Consider the following 10,853-nt stretch of genomic DNA (forward strand, 5'->3'; position numbering starts at 1 on the left):
TCAGTATGAACATCATGTAATGTAGAAGAAAATAATTTTTTTAATATGAGAAATAGGCATATGCCCTAAACGAAGGTGCCACAATTTTGTATTGCAAACACTTTTATTGCTACTAACAGAATTACAATGATCAATCTTTTGAGATAGAGCAGGTTGTTGAGATGAAGTAGTTGTACAATCTTGTGTAGAAGAAGATGTGTGCACTCTTTAATCAGTATGATAAAGGCCATGATCAATTTTACCAAGAAGCCATGGAGTCTGAGTCAACTTGCCTTAAACAAAACAAGCAGAGTGTGTGAATAAAACTTTGCATGACAGATCTTGACAAAGTTTACTGTTAGAAATAAGGTTATAATGGAAATCAGGAAAGTAAAAAATGTCTTGTAATGCAACACCATTATTAAGTAAGACAGTGTCAACGCATTGTACATGGACCTTTCTACCATCTGGAATGGTAATAACATGATTTGTGCCACGGACAGGAGTATAAGAATGAAAAAGGTGTAGATCATGGGTCATGTGGTCTGAAGCACCACTATAAAGAATCCAAGAACTATCATGAAGGGCAGTGAAGCAAGATATACCTGCCAAGAGAGCTGTGGAATCACCAAGAGAAGGATTGGCCTCTTTGTTAAGCATACTGAGGAGATGTTTGTATTGAATGTGGGTAAGTTTAGTGGTGATCAAAGTATCATCTTCAGGGTCTGAATCCCCTTGTGAGTATGTGCAGTCCCATGTTGTCTCCTCCAAGTATTGGGTTTGAGGTTAGGGGTATACCCATGTACCTTCCAGCAACATTCAAGACTATGACCATAAACTTTGCAATGGTCACAATAATATGAGCCAGGACGTTTAGAACCTGAAATCTTCATCTTGTCTAATCTTGAAGGGATTTTGGACTTGTCATAGTAAGGTTTCCTGTTAGCATTGAAAGCCAATGATTCATGGTGAGAATCATGAAGTTTAGCAAGTGCTTGGTGCCTTTGTTCTTAGTCCAGAATCTGGTATGCTTGTTAAATAGTGGGCAACTCAGGCATCATGAGGATAGTGCTATGAACCTGAGTGTATTTGGGGTCCAATGTCATAAGAAATTGAGTAAGTCCTTGGTGTTGTTGAATTTTATAAAACTTCTGAGTAAGGGTACAAGAACATTCCTCACATGTACAAGTGGGTAGGGGATTGAGATGATCAATTTCATCCCTTATGGTTTTGAATTTAGTGTAAAAATCAGCAATGGACATCGTAGAATCTTGGGTCAACTGACTAAGTTCCTCCTGTAAGCAATATAATTGAGCACTAGAAGAACACCCATATCGTTCTTGAAGTTCATCCCATATGTCTTTGGCAATCTTGTGCCATTGTACACTTTTGGCAATGCTAGGTTCAAGAGAAGATAATAGCCAGCTTATAACATCATTCACCCTCTTCCAAGCATGAAGATCAGTGGAGTCTTTGGAGGGTTTGGTGGTTCCGCCATCAACAAATGTTAACTTGTTCTTAACATATAGAGCAAGAACAATCGCCCTTCTTCAATCACCGTACCCAGACCCAGTGAAGACAATAGTAATAATTATGTGACCCACATCAGAAGGATGAAGGTAGTAAATGCTAGCAGGGTTGTTTGTAGGTTCAATGGAAGATGAAATAGAAGGGGGATTAGATGTAGAAGGAGGATTGGAGGTAGAAGGAGGATTAGCCATGGGAAAGAAAATTTCTCAGGTAACAAATGCGGAAGAAAGAAAGGCAAGAACAAAGAAAGATGGAAGAACAAGGTGTGTACGATCAATTTCAGGTGTCTGATACCATGTTGAATTTAATGAAAACAAGAACAGAAGATACATTCAATCTTACTACTTCACTTTTAATTAATTAGAATTGATTGATTACAAAAGAGAGTAGCCTTAGCTATTTATAAAAATAGGAAAAGACTAAAATCAAGAAAGGAAACTAAAGAACAGGAGCAATAACAACTTTCTATTATGATACAAAGTGGGTTACGAAATAACTGTAACTAATTTTGTATAGCTTGGTTTAGTGACTTGGATCAGCTGCTGATGTAGTGGCAGACCTATTCTGCTGATTGTGTGCCCAGCTATATATATAATCTCCAACAACACGCGCACTAAATTATCACCCGAAGATTATATACTAAAGCTCAAACAAACAAGGTCCATTTATAACATATGTTTGCAACACCTTAAAGAAAGAGATGTGTAGAATAATGGCAATGCCATATACTACATGTCTCCGATATAGGAAAACTATGTCTATACCTTCCGATTTTATTAGAGTATATAACATATTCAGGAGCCTCAAACTATCAACTTGGGATTTGGGTTGAAATGGTTCCATTCATGTTTTCATGCACATCAATAGACACAACGAATCATGAAACGAGTATGTGACAAGGGAGAAACACAAACGACGAGCTACAACAAACCAAGTATTATCAAGATCACAACAATAGACAAGAAGAATCATGAATTACATATTCATAGTTAACAGCCTAGTAGCTTGTAAAAGACAGAGTCTGAGGGGTGAAGGATAGCGGACAAATCATGAATTACAGGTAAATTGTTAAAATTGTAAAAAATTCAAACTTTACATTCTACTTGCTTTGGTCCTCCATGAGAAATACCACTAAAATTCTCAAGATCATCCAAAAACATCAAGCCCTAACTTCTACTTGCTTAGGTCTATCTTCAAGCAACACACCAAGCCCATCTTTCCTACCAGTTCTCATACCTCTAGCACCATAACCATCCTTATAAGCAGGATTAGCAGTCAAAACCCTTACATCAGAATTCTTAGAGATCTCTAAAACCTCAGGCAATCCATTTATACACCCTTTTGACATACCCACATCAATCCTTATTGCCTTCCCTTCACAAGCCCCATTAATCCCTTTCCCTTGAATGGTATGCCCCATAATCATCCTCCTTGCTCCAGGAATTGTAGCAAGAACATGCTCAAGTGCTTCACAATCACAACTTTCTGCTAATTCATGTGAAAATTTTCTCAACCAAACAATGGAGTTCCTCCCTCTCCCAATATCCCTCCATAAATCATCTCTGACCCCATTAATCCAATCTCTAACCTCCTTGTTGATCTTCTCTAACCCATAATTTACATGTCTTGCTAACAAACCCCCATGGACAAATACATTATCCCCCATTACAAGAACTGTTACATTATTGGCCAAAAATCGAGTACTAATTGGTCCGTTGGGACGTAAAGCTGCAATTCTGGCCCTAAATCCATCATGAAATTCCGTTTTGACACCCTTGAATTCAAGGGGAACACCATAGAATGGATCATTTGGTGAATCGATAAATGCAGAACACGATTTCTTAATTGAAATACCTAGATTGTACCAAAAAGCCCAATTTGAAAATTCCTTTAGAGAATCAATTGTGATAAATCTGAAATCACCATCGATGTTCATAATCTCGTGATTTCCATTCATAGTGATGAATTTCCCACCCGATTTCTCAGCTTGCCGTTTCAATCTTTCCAGAAAATAGAGGGTTTTAATTTCATCGCTTCCTCGATCTAGGACGTCACCAACTTGCACAACGGTAGAAGAGCCTCCGTACCAGTTTCCTGCAGAATCGATAATCCCAGCAAGAAGGAGAGATTGCTTGCACTTCTCGAAGTCTCCATGGATGTCTCCGACAGCAATGAGGCGATCCGGTGATGGGTAGAAGGTGTCCAATGGTGTATCAGAGTTAGAAGTTGAAGGAGGAGGAGGGAGAAAGAGGCCGCTGACGGAGAAGTCAACAAAGGTGTCGACAAAGGAAGCAAGAAGTTTTGGTAGATTTTTGCAAGTTTGAGTTTCTTCATCTGCTGCCATTGTTGTTACTTATGATGGTTGATTTGTAGAAAAAATAGGGTAAGTGGTAATGTTTAGGGTTCCTTATCTTCATTTATCAATTATCGTCACATAAACTTATTGATTAGCAATTTACATGCCTCTTTAAGGTTACAAGTCAACCTTTTAAACCCTAAATATCAATAATATTGGTCCGGAATATTATAGAAGAGACTAAAATACTTCGAAAATGTGTAGAAACATCTTAAAATGAGGGAATATCTAGACTGTTTTGAATGGTGTTTTGAATGTTCTAATAGAAATTAGAACACTCTAGAAATATCATGTCGATGCAGGATAAGTGTAGAATGTTTCAGGACGTTCTAAAACATGTTAGTCAAATCTTTCATATACTAGAGTAATGTAGAAGTCCGTAGAATATATTAGAAAGGATTAAGAAAAACATTTAATAATGTTTTAAATAATGTAAGACTTTCTAGATTGTAAATAATGTAGAATATTCTAAAAGTTTAGTAGTTAAAAGGGCTTGTCTATAAATAAGCACACATGTCATTTGTATAAACCATATTGGAAAAATTCTTATAAAGTTCTCTTAGGTAATAGTTCCTCCGATCCAAATTAGTTGCAACATTGGTAAAAATGGTACTATTTATTCATCACTCTTAATTTGTGATTAGTTTTTAATTTATAGGTTAAAATATAGTCAAGTGAGATATTGTTTGATTCATTTCATTACAAAGATTATTAATATACAATTTTTATAATTTTTTCTTATTTATAATTAGGATTGAATTAGTACATTGGACTACATAAAAAAGCAAATATTGCAAATAAATTGAAACGGAAGAAGTACGTACAAAGTATTCACTCAAACACTTTATCTTCCTTTGTTAGTATTCTTTCTAACACTTGACCCGTTAAAAAAGTTTTAGTAGTTAATCATTAACCTCGCCCATTTAGCTTCGGATAGACTTGACTTGTCTTCCGACGGGGTGTAACCAAGCATCTAGTGTGTTAAGGGGAAGAGTACATGTGACACATTTGGTATGCTATTCACCTAATGAATATAACAAATCAAACTTACACAATAAATTATTCACTCAAGGATCAAACTTGCACAATAAATTATTCACCTAATGTAATAAATGATTATAATAAAGAAATAATCAAAACAAAAAATTAAAGTGGTTCACCAATCAATGGGCTACATCACCATCTAGCCTAGGATTATATTATGTGTTTAAAGAAGAGTTATAAAACTTGATAAGAATTACAATGGAATTTTAGTATAAAAAGAGACAGTTAATTTAGAGAGAAAACTACAACAAGAGGTTGAGCTCAATGTATAAGACTTTGGTGTTGATAAGGGTAAGTATATTAAGGATTATTTATAAAGAAAGCAATGCAAAAGTGGGGCAGCAATTAAACAAAATAGAGAGTAAAGCAGCAGATCATGAAACAGGGTTGGAAGGATTCGCTTGACCCCGCTAAATCGAGCAAAGGTCGAGCAACCTGTATTTCAGCAGTTCTGACTTTGTTTGCTACTTGTCTCTTGGTCTACTACTTCATCAATGCTTCATATACTTCATTAATTTTCTTAATCATTGTTTTGATTACTTGGTGAACCAACTCACCAATAATTTTAAACAATATCAAATAATTCTACCCCTTATAAACTAATCAAATTTAATAAACATAAAACTACAAGTTTCTATTATAAGGTGTGCAAAATGAATTACTATTCATAAAGTTAAACGTTCATATTATCAATTGATTTTTGATACATAAACAAGGATCAAACAAATTTACTTGAAATGAGTAGGTTTACTACTTCTAATTTTCTTAATTTTCCAGCAATCTTATATTAAGAATATAAATCATTTTTGGATTGAGAATATTATTTTTTTTTTGTAAATGATAATAACGGAAAAAATAACTCCTAACAAACTTCCTTAATAATATGATTAAGGTAGTGTTTGGACAAGTTTTTACAACAAGCTCTACAACTGAAAAGCCAAAATTTGGCCAAACACTATATTTCTGAGAAATTGGAACAATTTTAAAAAAAAAAGCTAAAAACAACTTCTACAAGGGTCAAGAGGATGAGCTATAAATTGTATCTTCTCCTCCCAACTTCTACTTCATTGCATGACTATTCATTTGTTATCAAAACCAACATCTTAATTATCTTAGGTATTGTTTGGCAACATAAAATTCATTTGGAAATAGAGAATTCAATTTTGGTATTTAAATTCAAGAATTGTAAATGATACTTATAAACTTAGATTTGCAAATATTGATACTTGACCACTTTTACATTGTTATTGGTATTCTATGGAATTGACCCAATTTCACATTTTCAAATTTAAGATTTGCCAAACATAGTATTTGGGCCAATTCAACATTTGAAAATGAATTCCAAGTTGCCAAACATATACCATTAAGTAATTTTACGCCACTGAATATTATACAATCAAATTACATCAAAATTTCATATATGTTTTATCTTTAAATTTATTAACACATTTAGATATGTTTTTTTATATAGTAAATTGTCAAATTTCAAATTTATTTTAATTTTCAATTACTTTAGTGTAATTGAATTTTTTTTTTCTAACACTATAGTGATTATTTTTTAGTGTATGCTATATGTTTTTGGGTGTTTCTCTTAAAATCGATGCTTTGTGACTTAACTCGACTATTTTTTAGTGTATGCTATATGTTTTTTCATCGTATAACAATACTAATTTTAAATAAACATAGGAAAAAAGGGCCAAACACACAAATTGTTTTTGTTTCCCAAAAACTCTTTTTAAAAATATGAGGCTAAACACATCTGTTTCTAAAAAGTGTTTCTCTAGAAACAGTTTCTACATAATTACTTTTAGGAAACAAAAGATGATTTCCAAAAGCTAGGCCAAACATACCCTAATTCTAAAACCTTAATTAATAAAACCTTTATTTTCTAAACTCCCTTCAAGTTGAGTGATCGGATCTTTAACACCCAACTTGCATAGTGTTTTCTTGGAGACGTCTATTCTTATTGCTTTTGTAAGAATATCCGCAATCTAGCCTTCATTTTGTCCTTTAATTTTGCTACAACTTATATTTTGCTATAGTTTACATTTTGAATAACCTCCATTTAATTTTGCCCTTTAATTTTGCTACAGCTTACATTTTGAATAGCCCCCATTTCTATTTTCAATCATGATTTCACTCTCTCCCCTCTCATGGCATTCATAAACTCGTAAAATCCTAAATAAATAAACGTCACAAGACGATGGTAACTCTCAATTCCATCCATTATAATAGTTATATCAGTAATACAGCCCTAAATAATAGTTCACATGAATATATAAAGAACGTATATTGTTATAATTTGTGAGAAGAAGCACACATGAGCATTCTAAGAACACAAAACACCAATCTTGAATAATCAAGAATCTGAAGAACTTGTGCTGTGACTTTTATTATTAACCAAGCTACTATCAATTGATTAAGTGTAGTTGGAGTGTATACAAAACTCTAAAGAAAACTAGGTAGATTCATTTCATTCTAACTATGAATACACAGCCTATATATATACACATATATGGAGGGAACAACTATTACAAGGAGGTTGGTATAACATCCTTATAACTGACAGCTGTCTAACATAAAAGGATGCCAACACAAACAACATGTTCCCTAGTATTTTATCACCCCCCCCCCCCCCCCCCTTCAAGCTTGGGGTGAGATACCATGCCAAGCTTGGACAATAGGAGCTGAAATTGATGAGAGGATAAAGTCTTGTCAGTACATCAGCAAGTTGTTGTTGAGTAGACAAATAAGCTAGTTGGATCAAGCCCTCTAAGACCTTATCTCTGGTGAAGTGGCAATCCACTTGGATGAGTTTGGTCCTGTCATGAAACACAGGGTTGCGAGCAATATGGAGGGCGGACTGGTTGTCACAGTGAAGAGTGACAGGCTTCATGTTAGTGACTCCAAGTTCCTCAAGCAACCTAACAGTCCAAGTAAGTTCAGAAGATGTTGAGGCCATGGCCCTGTATTCTGGTTCTAAAGATGATATGGAAACTGTAGCTTGTTTCTTGGATTTCTAACGTATGGGAGATTGGCCAAACAGGAGTACATAGCCTGTGATGGAGCGTCTACTATTTGGACATGAGGCCCAGTCTGAATCTAAGAAAGCCTGCAGTGTTAGGTGATCAGTAGCATGTAACAAGATTCCTTGATTAGTTGTGGCAGTAACATATTTGAGTATATGCTGTAAGGCTTCATAGTGTGGCATTCTTGGAGCTTGCATGAATTGACTTAAATGTTGCACAACAAAGGTAAGATCAGGTCTTGTGTGAGTGAGGAAGTTGAGCTTGCCTACTAAACATCTGTAAAAAGTAGGGTTAGAGTACAAAGGTCCCTCAGAAGCTGTAAGCTTCAGATTGAGGGGCAAAGGAGTGGCAACACTCTTGTAGTCATAGAGACCACTGTATGCTATTAAATCTGCTACAAAACGTTTTTGAGTGAGAATGATACCTGTGGGAGAGTATGTAGCCTCAATCCCTAAGAAATAGTGTAGATGACCAAGGTCTTTTATGCTGAAAGATGCATGTAAATGTGCTTTAAATGCCTGTATGCTAAGGATATCGCACCTGTTACAATAATTTCATCAACATATATTGCAGCTATGGTTATGAGAGTACCATGCCTTTTGATGAACAAAGAGGCATCACTATGGCTTTGTGTGAAGCCTTGAGTATGTAATTCCATAGTTAACTTGGAATACCACTGCCTTGAAGCCTGTTTGAGCCCATAGAGGGACTTGTGAAGCTTACAAATTAGGTGATTAGGATTAGGAAGACGATCTGGCACTGTCATATAAACTTCTTCATGTAAAGTACCATGTAAAAAGGCATTATTAGCGTCTAACTGAAATAAGTCCCAATGTCTACTGGCTGCAAGGGCTATAACACACCTAAAAGCATTCATTTTGATAACAGGAGAAAAAGTCTCCTCATAGTCAATCCCATATTGCTGTGTATAGCCCTTGGCAACCAACCTAGCCTTATATCTCTTCAAGGTTCCATCAGCTCTATATTTGAGTTTATAAACCCGCTTGCAACCTATAGGTTTCTTCCTTGGGGTAGGGGAACAAGAGTCCAAGTATCGTTTTGTTGTAGAGCTTGAAGTTCAGCATTCATGGCTTGAACCCAAGATGGATCTTGAACAACTTTATTATAGCTTTTTGGTTCAGTTAGTGTGTGATCCTGGCTAGTAAAGTGATTGTGTGAGCTAGGAAGATGGTCAAGATTAACTAGATTACACCAGTGTGCATTGATAGCATCTGTGCTAATAAAATCTTTTAAGTGTGAGGGTGGTTTGTGTGTCCTAAGAGAACGCCTAGGAGAAGGCAAAGTGGACTCATTTAGCTGATCTGGCATGCTAGGCTCAAAGTGTTATTCCTCATTGTCAGATGGAGAAGCAGTATGAGGATCAATTTCAGTAGTAGGTGGAGAATTATCAAAAAAAGTGGATGAAGAAGTCTCTTCATGGAAACTTTGTGAGGTGCTGGCAGGTAGAAAAAAGGGTGCAGGATTGGAATTCATGCCGTGTGGGTTAAAATGGAAGGGAAAATGTTTTTCAAAGAACTTGACATCTCTAGACACTATGATTCTTTTTGTTGTAATGTCATAAACCTTATAGGCTTTCTGACCAAAAGGATACCCTAGAAATACACACGGGTGTGCTCTTGTGTCAAACTTGGTTCTCCCTTGTTTATGGGTACTAACAAAGCACAAGCACCCAAAAGCTCTCATGTGGGTGTAGGAAGGTTTATGTCCAAAGAGTCTCTCATAGGGAGTAAGGTGCTTAATACTGAACATAGGGGACCTATTAATGATGTATACTACAGTTTGTATGCAGTCTCACGAAAACTTGATTGGTAAATTAGATTGGAAAAGAAGAGCCCTTGCAACTTCAAGAAGGTGCCTATGTTCCTCTCTACCACACCATTTTGCTGAGGTATGGCAGCTGTGGATCTTTGATGAACAATTCTTTTACTTTGATAGATTCAACATCTCTCCCTCACAGAGTTCCTTAGCATTGTCAATCTTAACCATCTTAATTAAAGTGTCAAATTGTGTCTCAACATAGGAGAGGAAAGTTTTCATAAAATTAATAGACTCACTTTTCTTCCTAAGCAAATACACATGTACTCTTACTATAATCATCTACTATAGTGAGGAAATTATTACAATTTCCTGTGGTAGATGTGTGATAAGGCCCCTACACATCAACATGTAACAATTCAAAAATTCTCATAGTCTTTATCTCACTATTACCAAAAGAAGCTCTACATTGTTTTGCTAAAGGACAAATACTACAAATTCTATTGTCATTGAAATTTATTGAACATTAAGTTGAATCTACATATCTAAGAACATTAACAGGAATGTGTCTTAGCCTCAAATGCCAAAGTTTGATGGCTTCAAGGTTGGAAGCAGTAGGAATGGAGTTGCTAGCTTGCAAGGTGGTATTGGGTTGTGGCAGCAAATCTGTCTTAACTGGACTACTTGGTCTTGTAGTATGATAGAGCCCCCTTAGTAGCTCACCAAGATCCCATGGCCTTTTCATTGAAGGGCCCTGGCAAAAACACCCAGAGGCATTAAAGATAATTGAGCAATTCAAATCTTTAACTAACTGTGGTACAGAGATGAGATTAAACTAGAAAGAAGGAACATACAAAACATTTTTAAGCAGAACGGTCTTAGACAACTGCACTTCCCCAATGCTATGAACTTCAATTCTTTTGCCATTAGGAATAGTGATGTGTTGTGTCTTAGACCGTAAAGGGGTAATCTTTGAAAATTGCTTTATGTCAAAACAAATATGATCAATTGCCTCACTGTCTATAACTCAATCAACAAGATTCTTTGACAAGAAACAAAACTTACCTGCCAAAAGTGCTGAATTAGAAGACTTATCTGCAATTGGTCCCTTAATGAGATCTTGCTCCTTTTCTTTGTTG

General features: G+C 35.6%; 2 protein-coding genes across 2 annotated transcripts; both read right to left on the minus strand.

Moving 5' to 3' along the window:
* Positions 1 to 273: 273 nt before the first annotated feature.
* Positions 274 to 1,700, minus strand: LOC130805433 (uncharacterized). Its single transcript, XM_057670206.1, has 4 exons — positions 1,584 to 1,700; positions 1,030 to 1,496; positions 786 to 918; positions 274 to 744 (listed from the first exon to the last, which is right to left on the minus strand). The coding sequence occupies exons 1-4, from the start codon at positions 1,698 to 1,700 to the stop codon at positions 274 to 276; spliced, it is 1,188 nt and encodes a 395-aa protein (XP_057526189.1).
* Positions 1,701 to 1,768: 68 nt separating this feature from the next.
* LOC130802209 (shewanella-like protein phosphatase 2) lies at positions 1,769 to 3,966 on the minus strand. Its single transcript, XM_057666135.1, has one exon. The coding sequence runs from the start codon at positions 3,851 to 3,853 to the stop codon at positions 2,669 to 2,671; it is 1,185 nt and encodes a 394-aa protein (XP_057522118.1). The 5' UTR covers positions 3,854 to 3,966; the 3' UTR covers positions 1,769 to 2,668.
* Between the last annotated feature and the right edge of the window lie 6,887 nt (positions 3,967 to 10,853).

The sequence above is a fragment of the Amaranthus tricolor genome, chromosome 2 (assembly GCF_026212465.1).
Source record: "Amaranthus tricolor cultivar Red isolate AtriRed21 chromosome 2, ASM2621246v1, whole genome shotgun sequence".
In the NCBI taxonomy this organism is placed as follows: Eukaryota; Viridiplantae; Streptophyta; class Magnoliopsida; order Caryophyllales; family Amaranthaceae; genus Amaranthus; species Amaranthus tricolor.

Coding starts and splice junctions, on each gene's coding strand:
- LOC130802209 (XM_057666135.1), bottom strand. CDS start 3,853: ATGGCAGCAGATGAAGAAACTCAAACTTGCAAAAATCTACCAAAACTT.
- LOC130805433 (XM_057670206.1), bottom strand. CDS start 1,700: ATGGCTAATCCTCCTTCTACCTCCAATCCTCCTTCTACATCTAATCCC. Junction 1,497..1,583: donor ACTACCTTCATCCTTCTGAT/GTGGGTCACATA, acceptor CTATATGTTAAG/AACAAGTTAACATTTGTTGA. Junction 745..785: donor GTCTTGAATGTTGCTGGAAG/GTACATGGGTAT, acceptor CAATACTTGGAG/GAGACAACATGGGACTGCAC.